Source organism: Nanorana parkeri, unplaced genomic scaffold, assembly GCF_000935625.1.
Source record: "Nanorana parkeri isolate BGI_ZX_2015 unplaced genomic scaffold, ASM93562v1 scaffold73, whole genome shotgun sequence".
NCBI classification, from domain to species: Eukaryota; Metazoa; Chordata; class Amphibia; order Anura; family Dicroglossidae; genus Nanorana; species Nanorana parkeri.
Window position 1 is genome coordinate 1103610 of NW_017306341.1, and position 14228 is coordinate 1117837.

General features: G+C 44.1%; 1 protein-coding gene across 1 annotated transcript in view; it reads left to right on the forward strand.

The window, feature by feature from the left end:
- The first annotated feature begins 1641 nt into the window (after window positions 1–1641).
- Window positions 1642–14228, forward strand: part of RTKN2 (rhotekin 2) — a 55459-nt gene continuing 42872 nt past the window's right edge. The window contains 3 exon segments of the mRNA XM_018576668.1: window positions 1642–1795; window positions 5687–5886; window positions 10754–10812. Coding sequence (XP_018432170.1) covers window positions 1643–1795; window positions 5687–5886; window positions 10754–10812 — 412 coding nt within the window. The 5' untranslated portion in view covers window position 1642.

A 14228-nucleotide genomic window follows, 5' to 3' on the forward strand; every position in this document is an offset into this window, starting at 1 on the left:
TGAACTTTAATGGCATCCCAGTCTTAGTCTGTAGGGTTCAATATTGAGTTGGCCCACCCTTTGCAGCTATAACAGCTTCAACTCTTTTAGGAAGGCGTCCACAAGGTTTAGGAGTGTGTCTATGGGAATGTTTGACCATTCTTACAGAAGCGCATTTGTGAGGTCAGGTACTGATGTTGGACGAGAAGGCCTGGCTCGCAGTCTCCACTCTAATTCATCCCAAAGGTGTTCTATCGGGTTGAGGTCAGGACTCTGTGCAGGCCAGTCAAGTTCCTCCACCTCAAACTCGCTCATCCAAGTTTTGATGGACCTTGCTTTGTGCACTTGTGCCCAGTCATGTTGGAACAGGAAGGGGCCATCCCCAAACTGTTCCCACAAAGTTGGGAGCATTAAATTGTCCGAAATGTCTTGGTATGCTGATGCCTTAAGAGTTCCCTTCACTGGAACTAAGGGGCCAAACCCAACCCCTGAAAAACAACCCCACACCATAATCCCCCCTCCACCAAACTTTACACTTGGCACAATGCAGTCAAGCAAGTACCGTTCTCTTGGCAACCGCCAAACCCAGACACATCCATGGGATTGCCAGACAGAGAAGCGTGATTCGTCACTCCGGAGTACACGTCTCCATTTCTCCAGAGTCCAGTGGTGGCGTGATTTACACCACTGTATCTGACGCATTGCACTTGGTGATGAAAGGCTTGGATGCAGCTGCTCGGCCATGGAAACCCATTCCATGAAGCTCTCTACGCACTGTTGTTGTGCCAATCTGAAGGCCATACGAAGTTTGGAGATCTGTAGCTATTGACTCTGCAGACAGTTGGCGACTTCTGCGCACTGTGCGCTTCAGCATACGCTGACCCACTGTCCTGTCATTTTATGTGGCCTACCACTTCATGACTGAGTTGCTGTTGTTCCCAGTTGCTTCCACTTTGTTATAATACCACTTACAGGTGACCGTGCAATATTTAGTAGCAAGGAGGTTTCACAGATGGACTTATTGCACAGGTGGCAACCTATCACGGTACCACACTTGGATTCACTGAGCTCCTGAGAACCCATTCTTTCACAAATGTTTGTTTGTAGTAGCGCCTAGGTGCTTGATTTTATACACCTGTGGCCATGGAGGTAATTGGAACACCTGAATCTAATGATTTTGAGGGGTGTCCCAATACTTTTGGCAATATAGTTTATGATTCTCCTTTAATTGCATATAATGTATAAAAACAATTGGAACATTCTGCTGTATGGTATTACGTTCTCTGTCACAGCACGTAGAGCTGAATAGTATTACACAGGTAATGGCTGCACCTGCACCATGAACCAGCCACCTGTTCTACTGCCCAGCTTATCTTTATCCCTATCCAGTAGGAAAGACCCAAATAAAAACAGGTGGGGGGAGTGCAATACTCGGCAAACTGTATTATTTCGCAGGATGGTTTGATACGAAAAACACATATTGGTGTTATAAAATAAATAAGTCAGAATCCGTGATATAAGGTGGTCTCCTAAGTGAAGTCTAATAACTATAATATCGTGTCCTCCAGCGATCGTCGCAGAATGGTTCGGTCCGCCCTCTCAGAGGCGGAGCCTGGTTTGCCTGACTGTATCCAGCGTTGGGCCGGTGACGTCACTGAGCTCTATGGAAGAGACGGAGCTCGGGGGAGCGCGGCGCCAATTTCAAATGTTCAGCCGTGGGGAGCGTTACCGGGCCACCGTGTCCAAGTGTTCCGCCCTGGGGATGGAGATCAAGCGCAAGAAGATCCGGGAGAGTGCAGTCTTCCCAGCGCAGGAAGTGAGTGCGGCCCGAAATCTGAGCTGTCCCTGCACTGATAAGGCTCGGTGTGTTCTTCTCATTAGGAGGAGCCTTTGTTGTGTACAGCACAATGGGACTCTGCATATATCCACTTCTATTGTTTATGTAGTGCAGACCCGGTATGAAAGCCTAGGGGTAGAATGGCATGCTGGGGACTGTAGTTCCCCAACTAAAGGCAAAGCAATTCTATTAGATTTGGTGGGAGTGGAGAGGGATGACAACATCTGTCAGGTCCTAATCTGATGGGGAGATTCACTCTCTGATTGTCCTGATCCTCCATGTCACCGGGAGTAAAAATGAGTGCAATGCACAATTGAGTTCCTACCAGAACAAGAATAGAGGGGGAATCTTCCAATGGGGACACCTATTCCTGTGACAACTGACTAAAAGGGGATTTTCTGATACTGGAAATAAGAATGAGCTTTGGCTCGGACTGAACATGAGCTCATCGGAACCTAGAAGGAAGCTGTCAGTGCCGGTCCAATCAGCTGTGGCCTGGGTATCCCCGCCCTGGAACTTCATGTAAACATAGGGGCGGGAAGCTGGTGATGTAATTGCCCTTATATGGCCACATTGCCATATTTGGTCAATGACTTTGACCTAACATGGCCATGTGTCCATATAAGGGCAATGCTGTCACTAGCACTTGTATATGTACAGCTGTGTGATTGGGAATGTCCCATCTACGGCTGACGCCACTGGCCGCTTTGGCCACAGACTTTGACCTATTATGCATTCAAATGAGAACAACCTTTTACTAGACAGCAAGTGATGGAAAAGCTGCAACAAGGAGACCAACAGCAATAAAAAGCCGACAGAGGTTCTAGCATTCCCCTACCTAACCCCTTTCTGTCACCAGGAGCCAGCCCTTTAAGCATTCGTATTGCTGGAGGCTTCCCGTTACATGACCACTGTGATTGGCTGTCATGTGATTGCGACCCTGTAATACTGGCTTCTGATTGTAAACAGTGACTGGGAGGTGTCAGTGACAGCTCGGTCATAGTGCTGGGGGGTCGTGCTTGAGCATGCTCCTAGCACAAAGCAGCGATGCTGGCTGTACTCCTGCATCCTGCGTTAGGAGGAGCAACTCTTTACACACCCGAAAGTAAAAAGCAGGTCAGCAAACCCATCCACTTAATTGAAGTAGTGGAGATGGCAGTTCAGAGGCTGAGTTTGACCTGCTCTTTGTTCCGTTTCTTCAGATTCCTACTGATTTGCTTTTGGATTGCTTGCAAATTGGGTCAGACAATGCCTTTTTCTTGGTAAACACTGCACCTTACATTTGAACGCATGCTTTTGAGTAGCACTGCATAATGACATGTATGCCCATCCACACAAGCCTTTAGGGCTTGTTCACACGATGTCCGGACCAGAACCGTGCGCTCCTGCACCCAAAATGCATCCCTATGTGTTTTATGGGCTACAGTTCTCACCAGTGCAGTCCGTTCCGGACAGAAAAAATACTTCACGTCACATTTTCTCGCACTCTAGCTAACATACTGACAGCCCCACTCAAAAACGCGTCAAGAACGCACTGCTCGCATAACACCGCGTCTGCAGATCTGGACCAGAAAATGGTGTGAACAAGCCCTTAGGCCTCCTTCACACTGATACTTCTACATTTAACTTTTCTAAACTCAGGTGAAGTTATCTGAAGTATAAACAACTTTTTTATGCTTCCTAGATCGCTTTTCTTTGAGTTTAGTAGTTCCCGCTTAACCCCCTAGTTATAGGAGACGGTACGACCCCGTCACTAAGTGCCCAAATGACTGCGGAAGTACACGGTATATGCGCAGCTATTCAGGACTCCGGAATGCCGGTAACCGCTAAGATCAGCGGTTACCATTCAGTAATGGTTGCCTCTCTAACAAGGCAGCACAGTGGCGTAGAGGTTAGCGCTACTGCCTTGCAGCACTGGGGGTCCTTGGTTTCGAATCCCGGTCAGGTCACTATCTGCAAGGAGTTTGCATGTTCTCCCTGTGCTTGCGTGGGTTTGCTCTGGGTACTCCGGTTTCTTCCAACACTCCAAAGACATGCTGGAAGGAAAATTGTCTCCTGTCTAAATTAGCCCTCTATGTATGCATGTGATATAGTTACCTTAGATTGTAAGCTCCTTGAGGGCGGGGACTGATTTAAAGGCGCTGCATAATTTGTCGGCACAGAAATAAATGAAAGAATGAAGCTGTTTCAGACACCCAATCACTTTCAGTGATCGGGTGTCTGACAGTGATAGGAGTGCGGTGTGCACTGCACTTTTTATAATTGTTAGGCAGCCGTACACATTGGGATGAGCAAATCTTGATGTGTGCCGGCATTTTGCTGAATAGTTCAACATAGAAGCATTCAGCAAAAGCTCCGTTTCAGGCTTCTCATTGTTGTGGCAACCAGCTACAACGATCAGAAGTCTTTAGGGTTAGTTCACACCATAAGCAGTGCGTTCCGGTCCGATTCTGGCTAGAACGCACTGCCTTGCATTGCGGCCGGCTCACTTTCTTGCCGGGCTGGAGGGGGCGTGGCGGGTCATTGAAGTGAATGGCACCGTAGCCACGCCCTCCGGCCGCAATACGATCGCCCGGCACATTGTGCCTGCAGTGCGGTCCGGTGCGATTAAAATGCTGCCAGCACTATAAATGCTGCAAGCTGTAGCTCGCGGTATACTGAGCTTTGGGTGACTGGAGGACGCGAGTTTGTGTCCTCCCGTTACCCTTAGGAGAACTATGGGGAAAAGCACTGACCCCATAGTTCTCCTTTAAATAAATTTATATATAGTTATTGTTCTTGAATGTCGCTAACATTTATTTTTTCTGTAAATATCGGTGTGCTTTCCATGTGCCAATTGCACAATGTCATTACACCAGTTCTATGTGTTGTTCAGCCAGCCATGCCAAATCACTGTAACAGTGCTACAGGTATACGACAGCTTTTCTACCAATGTCCAATCACGTGCACCAAAAGCACTTGTGCCAGCGTTCGAAGTTGAACATTGCTCTATAATGTATATCATTCCCACAGTGGCATAAATACTGTAGTGAGGAGGGGGAGACAGCAAGGAGATGCACTGCAGAAGGGAGAGGTAGATGTGTATGAAAAGACAGCACACCGCTATCATGCTGACTACAACTGTCACACCCCGTCTCTATTGATCGAGATCTGAGCATTCACAAACTGCTGATCGCTTGGCTCACGGCTTCTCCCAACAGAGAGCGGTGACTGCTCCCTGCAGGAATTCCTTCCTTCCCTCTCTGTTCCTCCAGCTCTCGTTGGAGGGACAGATGGGGACGGGGGTGGCTCTAGGGAGCCAGCTGTCAGTCAGGCAGCGGGGTGGATCCAAACAATATTTTCAGGATCATTCCCGGCTGCAACGGAGCTCTGTGCTGTCGGCATACAGCGGGCAATAGCCCTCTATATGCTGAATTTTGGGTCACAGGAGGACATTAGAAAATGTAGGAGCATAGGAATTTCCTCAGCTTCATCTAGTGGTGGCAATGCCGAGTGAACAGCAGTCGTCCAGCTTTACATTGGGAGTAAGGGTTATACATGAACCCTTTAGTATAGTGCTGCTGTGTGCACCTTGGATGCTGTGCTTTCTGTAGGTCTGTATGATGGATAAATTCATAATCATTGCCTGGACAAACAGAAGCTCAGACGGCCTCAGATGCTGTATCACAGCAGGAGATCAGCATGAATTCCACTACTTGCCAGCAGCAATTCAGGTTCATACATATGCTCTAAATCTTTGTAGCCAAGGGAAAAAAAATAAAACACTTCCAATGCAGTGTAAATCTCTACATTGATATGTTTGTTTTACCCAAATTGTGTTTATTTTCCTAATAAGTGTTTTATGAAATCATTTTTATCTGCTTTCCTTAGGACAGCTGCATTCAGGAAAAGCTAGACTTTGAAGTTCGTATGCGGGAAGGAATCGGCAAGTTGTTATCAGTCAGCACTCAGAAACATCAAATACTGAATGCAGTGAAAAATCTTATGATCTGTAATGCACGTATTCAGGTTTATATAAAACAGCTCAATTCCCCTCCGGAAGAAAGCAGCGTGATGAATTCTGGCCGACGGTGAGTTTCTGTAAAAGACGACTTGTGTATGCTTGGCTCACAATAGTCACAGCTGTCACAAGGCAACAACTACCTGTGGGGGGGGGGGGCTTCAGATGGAAGAAAACATTTGCATAATAATAATTAGCATACTAGCTCCAGGGCACTGCACATTCAGTGAAGTCACTGCCCTGGCATTTTTGGGACATGGAAGGCTCCAGGGGGTGGTACTGGTCACCCATCTGAGTGGACTGTGGTCTTCTCTCTTTTCTTGGCACCATCTGGCCAGCAGAGCTTTCCCACCATCTCCCTCTGCACTGCCTTATGGGATGGTGGAGGGTTCTGGATGCTGTGCCTGTACTTGTGCAAATCCCTGGAGACGCGTTCCTCTCTGGTCGCTGTGCACCTGGTCTACTTTGATTGTCTGAAATGTCTGTCCGTGCGGCTGTCCATTCTTCTCGGCAAAAAGCCTTCAGCCTTTGGATTTCTGGCATAAACTACATGTTTTAGATCACCCCAAATGGCTGAATGATATGGAGGCCAGGAGATTTTGATAGACACTCCAGAACCCTCACTTGTTTCTACTGCAGCAACTGAAGTGTTGACTTGGCCTCAAGTTTTTCAGATCATGGTTTTGTTGCAAAGTCCTACGTGCACTCAATGTGCAGCTTCCAGGCTGATTAATGCAAATTGTCCTCCAATATTTTCTGATCTTTACAAATTATTTTGTGCCACTGTAGCTTACCTCACAAAGAGCAGAAATCCACCTCCATGCTTCACGGTGTGCTTCTCTTGTTAGGCTTTGTTGAAGCAGAACTCCAGTTAAAACGTATTACTGCAAGGCTTAACCACTCGTTTTTGTCTAGGAACGTGAAAAAAAAAAAAAGTTATACTGGGAGTCCCCGGGTTACGAACAAGATAGGGACTGTAGGTTTGTTCTTAAGTTGAATTTGTATGTAATTTGGAACAGGTAAATTTTTTAAGTCTTAATGCCAGCCCAAAATTTTTTTCATTTTGGATAGGGAAAGGTTAAGCCTTTGTAACATTTGTTTTGCTGTGTGTGCCCCTGTTCAGAAGATTTCACCTCACTTTCTGTCCCTGTGACAATTGGATTTTGAAAATTTTGGGTTGCCGTGCAAACAAGGATTGGTGATAAAGCTTTGGTGGAGAGACCTTTTTCCCATCATAACTCTTACAGGAGTGAATTTCCATTCCTAGGGGGTAGATTTCCTGTTGTCTCAAGGACAGGAAGTGAGATTGAATCTTTCTAATGAGGCTTCAGACAGCAGTAAAAACCTCACTGTGACCCGGAAGAAGAGCCGGGCACCCCTCGTCTGCACAGCTAACAAGAGCCAACTTCCTGTAATGTACGTAAAGTACTACGAACCAGACCCAAAAAGGCGGGCACTCCTTGTCGGCACGAGCGCGGTAGCATTACAACTACTGAAATGCTGCGCGGTACCCTTTGGCTGCATCCTGGGACCCCCTGCTGTGCAGCAATAGCCTCCGTTTATAAGTAGGGGTATGTAAGTTGGATGTTTGTAACTCGGGGACTGCCTGTACTCGCCTGAACTGTCTCAGCGGAGTATAACTTTTTTTTTTTTTGCACCTAGACAAAAACGAGCCGTTATCCCCACTGCACGGGGTTAATAATTTTAATGTTTAATAATGTTACCGGTTAATAATAATTAATTTTGGTCACTTATCACAAATGTTTTTTTTTTCTAGAAGTTAAGGGTTTTCTATGTGTTTTTGGCGGTTGGTGCAGCAAAAATTGCAAACATTTTACAAATTCTGCCAGGGGTATGCAAAACTTATGAGCACAACTGTACTTTATAATTCGGGGACAATTACATTGGGTGTGACAAACGGCGTGAACACCCAGGACTACCAGGTGGACAGTAACAGGAATTATGGAAGGGAGACAGGGATGTTGCTGTTAGAATATCCAAGACCTAAAAGAAGCTTTGCGTGGCCTGACTCTGTAATGGAAACGTTATCAGTTGTTGTTCTTCTTAGCATTTTGCATGGTACATGTATTTCATAACAAAAAATCTGTGAGCATTCTAGATATTCGTATGTTTTGGGGGCTTCATATTGGTGAATGTTTTCTGCTCCCGAATGACTTCTTGTTAATGAACGCTTTGTTATTAGAGAGTGGTTGTTTGATACCATCTGCTGGCCACATTATTTAACTGCACATTATGTGCTCATACAAGCAAACCTTTTTTTTGTTTTCCCTCAAAGGCCTATTTAGGTTGGTGTGTTTATGGTAATGCATGGTAATGTGCACACTACGTTGTGTCATTCTTATTGACAATTACTCTGAATCTTCAGATCTGTATGTTTGTTTCAATTCCGTGATGAAGTATTGTAGCCAGTTGGGTAGCGTTTATAGAAGCCGGTCAGCAATGGCAAAACCCCAATATTCTTTCCAGTTTGCTTCAAGGATTTTGAAGTGTTTTTAGTTTTGGGTAGTGATTTTATTCATTAATTTTTTCTGGGGAGCATGTTCTTTATATTGTCCCAGAGGCACAACAGACGGTAATAGGAAACCTCTTCAAAACAAGAGGATATCCCCTGTAACCAGAAAATGTGTCCCCGTTGTAAGATTTCACCCACCTTCTTTTCCTATAACTAACTTTTTTCTTTTCTCTAAAATTTGGGATTTTTCATCACTTGTCCTTAAGACAAAAAACTTCTCATGGAGGACTTACCACTTCCTCATTCTATCAAACACCTTGGTTTTATTGACTTGGTTTTCTAATTTGTTATAAAGGGTTAATTCCCACCCCACCCCCCAAAAAAAAATAAAACACTTGCCCTTTTTTGGGTTAAGGTCTCTGTGCTTGAGATCCTGGGTGGGGGGTCCATTTTAGTTCAGCTTTCAGGGAATGCCACGGAAGTTGAACACACTAAGGCCGGGTTCACGCCTAGGCCTCACCGTTTTTGCACGCGTGTGTTTAGTGTGTGATTATTGGGGTGTTATGCACATTTATATGCGTGTTTGTACATGCGTGTTTTGATTGGCAGCTTATGAAACTTTGTGGACAATGGACAAACGCTCAAAAAACATGGAACATGCTTCTGCCACGCGTTTTTCGGCATTCCCATCGAGGTCTATGGGGCAAAACCCCACTTTTAACTGCCCAAAAAGCTTGTGTACCTTTTCGGGTGTTTGGCATTTTTCTGCTCAGGCTTAACAAGGGGGCCTTTGAAAATCATGGTATTTCTTGTGTTGAGCATTTTAAAACCTCTTTTCCAACTGCTCAAAAACTCCTAGGTGTGAGCTAGGCCTTAGAAGATGAATCAATGGGGCAATAATGACACATTTTGGGTTCTGTGGATGTAGTTGGAAGCCGTGTGCTAAATTCATGAAAACCCTGCAACATTTTCATTGTTTATACCAAGACAAGTTCAAGTAGTTGTTATTTTTGACACTTTTGCTATACGGTGCCATCCTGAAAAGTTCATAACAAATACTGCCGTATACAGTACATGATACAGAACATAGAGGTAAATTTAAACCTTACATTTTGGAGTTATTGGTGATTATGCCTCGCTTGTAATTGTAAGGGAGAAGTAACCAGCACAATATAGAGCCGCCTTTTAAAAAAAAAAAACACGCCTTGATTGACATTTAGTCATAGTATCACAATTCATAGCGGCGATTCAAGACCTCGCAGGGTCCTTTCATCAGGCAAGGTGATAAGTTACATACAATCTGATATACCAAAATGGAAAGCAGCGAACCAATAAAAACCATCCCTACCATCTCACATCATAATGATGTTTCTGCCCCTATGCAAAATAAACTTCAAAACATTAGATGAATGCAGTATAGTGTATCTAAATGGTGGCTAATGTTGCAAGTTCTGAATCGCAAGGCCTCAGTGATTTGTATACACAGGTATATAATTAGTAAATGCCATGTGATGCTATTTCACATGAGTAATGCAGCAAAGTGTTAGGGATTTAAAATCTGGAACATACCACCGATCATCTATTATGGCCTGCCACCATAGTCATGGAAACAGGGATGCCTAGACAACACTCTGGCTACTCCGTAGTCCTCTAACCCGCCCCAGGCATTGTTTGAGATGTGGTCCTGGCCAATCTATGGGTGCCGCTAGCCTGTGCTAATCCCTCGACTCATTTAACTAATGTGGCACCACCAACTGTTACTACTGCACCCACCAAGATGATAAGGGGACTTATCACTCAGGTGTGTGGTGGGTCATCTGTAAGATCACGTGTAATTGTCACATCTTTCAGACAATTGTGTGGCAAAATGTGTCATTAAAGGGTAACTTCTCCTGGCTATGGGTAAACTAAAAGTCCGCAGTGGTGAGTTCTGTAGCTGCTGGCTTTTAAAAAACCCATACCAGCCCATGACGTTCAGCTCTGTTTATCAAACTTGATTCTTTGCTGGGCTTCTGATCTTCCATGCCGACATTTTGCATTTGGGAGCTGCTGTTACTTCTTCCCAATGACTCTTAGCTGGACCCTACTGCGCATGTGCAACACAAACTGGTCTGCAGGGAGACCAGCTTCCTGTGATGTCATATCTGGAAGCTGCGAGCACCTTGTCCTTGCCTGGATGGGAAATTAGAAAGTGCCTCCCAGCACTTCCAAAAAACCCACATATGTAGCCTGACAAACTACTTGCATCTCAGCACTGTTAATACTGCCTGCATCTGATTGTTTAAGTGAAGTAGGTGATTTCATACAAACTACAAAACAATATCCTCCAAATAGTCGGTGAATTATCAGTATGTAAAGCCTAAACCTTTTTTTAAATTTTAGATAGTGGTGAGGAGTTAGAATTTTCCATGAAATGTTCTCTATACAGGTCATTGTTGTGTTCATGGTTTTGTTTCTTTTGCAGGTCATCAGATGTTGGTGTGAAGGAACGCTCAGCCTGTACAGGAAAGCTGGCAATATCAGGTACTAAAATGTTAGACTTTATTATAAAAACATCTATCCTGCATTAGCTTAGAATCCAGCTACTTCAACTGACAAAACAGACTACAAACAATAGGGAATTTCACTTGCTTCATGCAGGCAGTTAAGAAAGGACTTGCAACTATTTCAGATGACAACCTAAGGCTGCATTCACACCAGCTGCTGATATGTGTTACCAGTCACAGTGCCATTGCGCAGATCCTGGTGCTTTGCACGGCAATTCCTGTTTTTTTTTTTTTAGAACTTTACAGATATGTCACAAGTTAAATTTCATGAAGATCTATGGGCACAGCACGGTGTGATACATTTGTACCGTGTCATGGTGTCATGGCCCGCTGCACGCTTTTTCATTGCACACAGCTGCAATGCGGTGGTGTAAACTGAGCCCATTTGTAATGTTTCCGCTGCTCTAGATACTGTACTGATTCCTTTTAACTTGGAGACCTGGATCATTGGATTTAGGTGCAATCCCAGCATGGCCTTGTAATGTTTTGGTGCAGTTCAAGAAATCAAGGTTTTTGGGTAAATCTAGTTTTGGGAAATAGATTTAACGCAGACCTCAGATGCAGCTGTATTTTTTCATGTTATGTGCATGAATGCTTATCAAGTAATGTGAAGTGTGGCATTTTCAAGTACCTCTTAAAGAGAGTAAAGCACATCTAAAAATGCCTTTTAAATTGCTTTCTCTAGAGGGAGGTGCTCGTGCTATCTTTGTTCAGGTATCTCATCCAAGGTCAACATACCTTGGCTAAGATGGTTGCTTTTATGCTTTTGGTTATGTTATATAAATGTTTTTTTCACACAGATGTCTTGCTCCCAGTGACCCAGTATGAACAGGAAAAGATTAAGAAGTTCTTGCTCTTACCTGCAGCAGACTGACGATATCATTCTTAGGCAGCATTCTCACTGCTCCTTAAAGGCAGATCTTGAAAGACTTTACCTGGACAAAATTAATTAGCTGGAGATCTATTTTCTAATGCAAAACAGTTACAGAAAATAAACTATGCATTGTGACATCTCCAAAAAGTATTTGTGCAAACTTTTAGTGTACTGACTGGTTTGCTTTAGGTTATAGGCTTAGGGTCAAAGATTAGGCGATTTAAGGGTTATTGTTAGACAGTAATCGCGTTACGTGTTAGATTATAATTAAGATTTAAATTGACTCTGTTATGAGAAAAGTATGAGGGCTGCCATTGCCCTTGAAGAATTATAGCTCCCTGGCTGTAATGTTGATGCTTGGGTTTCAATGCTTTCTGAGTCTCTGACCTGGGGTAAGGAATTTTATTAGTTCCTTAAAACGTGTTCTAGGTGTGTGGATCAGAAGTATTGAAGCCAAGCACACACAAAAAAAAAAAACCCACGCACACAAAAAAAGCCCAGCAATGGCAGCTCCCATATGTTACGCATGACAGATTCACTTTAAGGATTACAGTGCCTTTTGAGCCAAAACGTTTTTTTTTTTGCGCTTGCAGTGGACCAGAATGAAGGCAATGTTTTGCCACGCATCCGATCGCACTGCGGGAGACGTGGCTGCGGTGCTATTGACTTCAATGCACCGCCACACCCCCTCCCGCCCAGTTTTGTGAGTAATTGCTGTGCGTTCCAGTAGCTGCCGCCCTGGAACACACCGCAATTGGTGTGAATGGGCCCTAAATGAAAGCACTGTACACTGCTATACACCGCTACATATTTCTAGCAGTGTTTTGTTCAAAAACAGGGATTCTTGGTTTGCATTTATTGCAATGCATGTTGAGGGCCTGCTGTGTTAAAGTATTCCCTCTCTGGCCAGTGCCTACTCTACTCTGCAAAATGGCAAATACTTACTTGCTCATAGCATAATTTTAAAGGGGTTCTAAACCCTCCGGTTTTTGTTGCCTATATCTACTGCTAGCAAGCAGTAGATATAGGCAAAAAGTGGGGGGGGGGAAAAAACGCTTACCGTGTTATCGCTGCGCGTGAGAATCTGAAACTGATCGAGCAGCCCCAAAGCATCTTGGGACGGGCGCATGCGCAGTTCAGATTTTCGGTCGGGAGACGAGCAGAGACGCAAGGTAAGTCTATGGACGCGTGCACCCGCATGCAGACACCGCTGGATCGGAAGTGCCTGCAGGGACAGAGGAGTCAGCGCTGGATCGGAAAGCTGCCGCTGCAACGCTGGAAGGACAGATGAAAACATCAGGAAAGAAGATCGGATTAAGAGACATCATTTAAGGTAAGTGCTAACATTACCATGGGGGGGGGATTTAGACTTTAATGTCACTTTAATAGACACATTGTGCCATTATGGATTACATTGACATAGTAGAAGGAGAGCTGCAGATTCAGATCCAGCAACTGACCTGCACTATACAATGGAACAGCAGAATTGTCATTGTCCAGTCATGGCTACCTGGGCTCAGAAGAAGTGAATTTAGTCATGCTCATCAGGCTTCTCTTGTGGCAGAAAGAGAAAGTACTGCTGGGGAAATCTCTGCATTGAAGGGGAATATCGCAAGATACGTTGTATTTCATGTATAGCTATTTATCTAGCTTTTTTTTTGGCTGGAGTTCTACATTAGTTGTTAGGGTTTAAGTCAGGGGTATGGGTGCTGATATTGCTGAGTGCACTATGTTTTCAGCACAAAAAGCTGCACAAAATGTACACCCTCCCTGCTTGTGAAGCGCCAGCTGTTCTGTTTTGTGGGTAGAAGGCAGGTAATGAGTAGCAATTGCATGTTATAGGTGTTGGTGCTCTGTGATATTAAGAGTCTCTTTAGGGTTGCAGTGGGTTAAAGACTGAATAGCAATTATAAAAATAACTAGAGCTGGCCTAGTTGGTTACATAGTTTTTTTTTTAAAAGCAATATATCAACATGCATCCTTCGAGACATGTTACATAATGACCTTTTTGTAGCAGAAATGATTAAATAACAGACTAAGTCAAATAAAATGTTTCTGTTGCTTTAGCAACACAGGATGAGATCACTCCTAGTTCTGCCAGCTGAAATCCTAGCAGTGGATACAAACAGTCTGCTTTTCACACCTGTGATTTATCTGGAGTAAAAATACCAGCTCAATCATAATGGTCATAAAAAAAAACAGAATTAGAATGAGTTCACACCTTTTGCCAAATGCCTAGCAAGAGCTGTGCTGTGATCATAGTGTAATCTCCTAGATATAATTTAGTTTCTTGCTGTCAACAGGTACTGAAAACGATTTATGGGCTTTTAAATAGAGAATATTTTTACCCCTTTGTTCACTGGTCTCTTCTTGCCGAAACCTACTGTGTTGTATAGTGTCACCATGTTCCTAGGAATTCTGGAATAGCTGTTCATAAGCAGCACCATTTGCAATTTGTCATTTTGGCTGATCTGTAAACACCTAATGCAGCACTAAAATATATATTTGTTGAAAATATA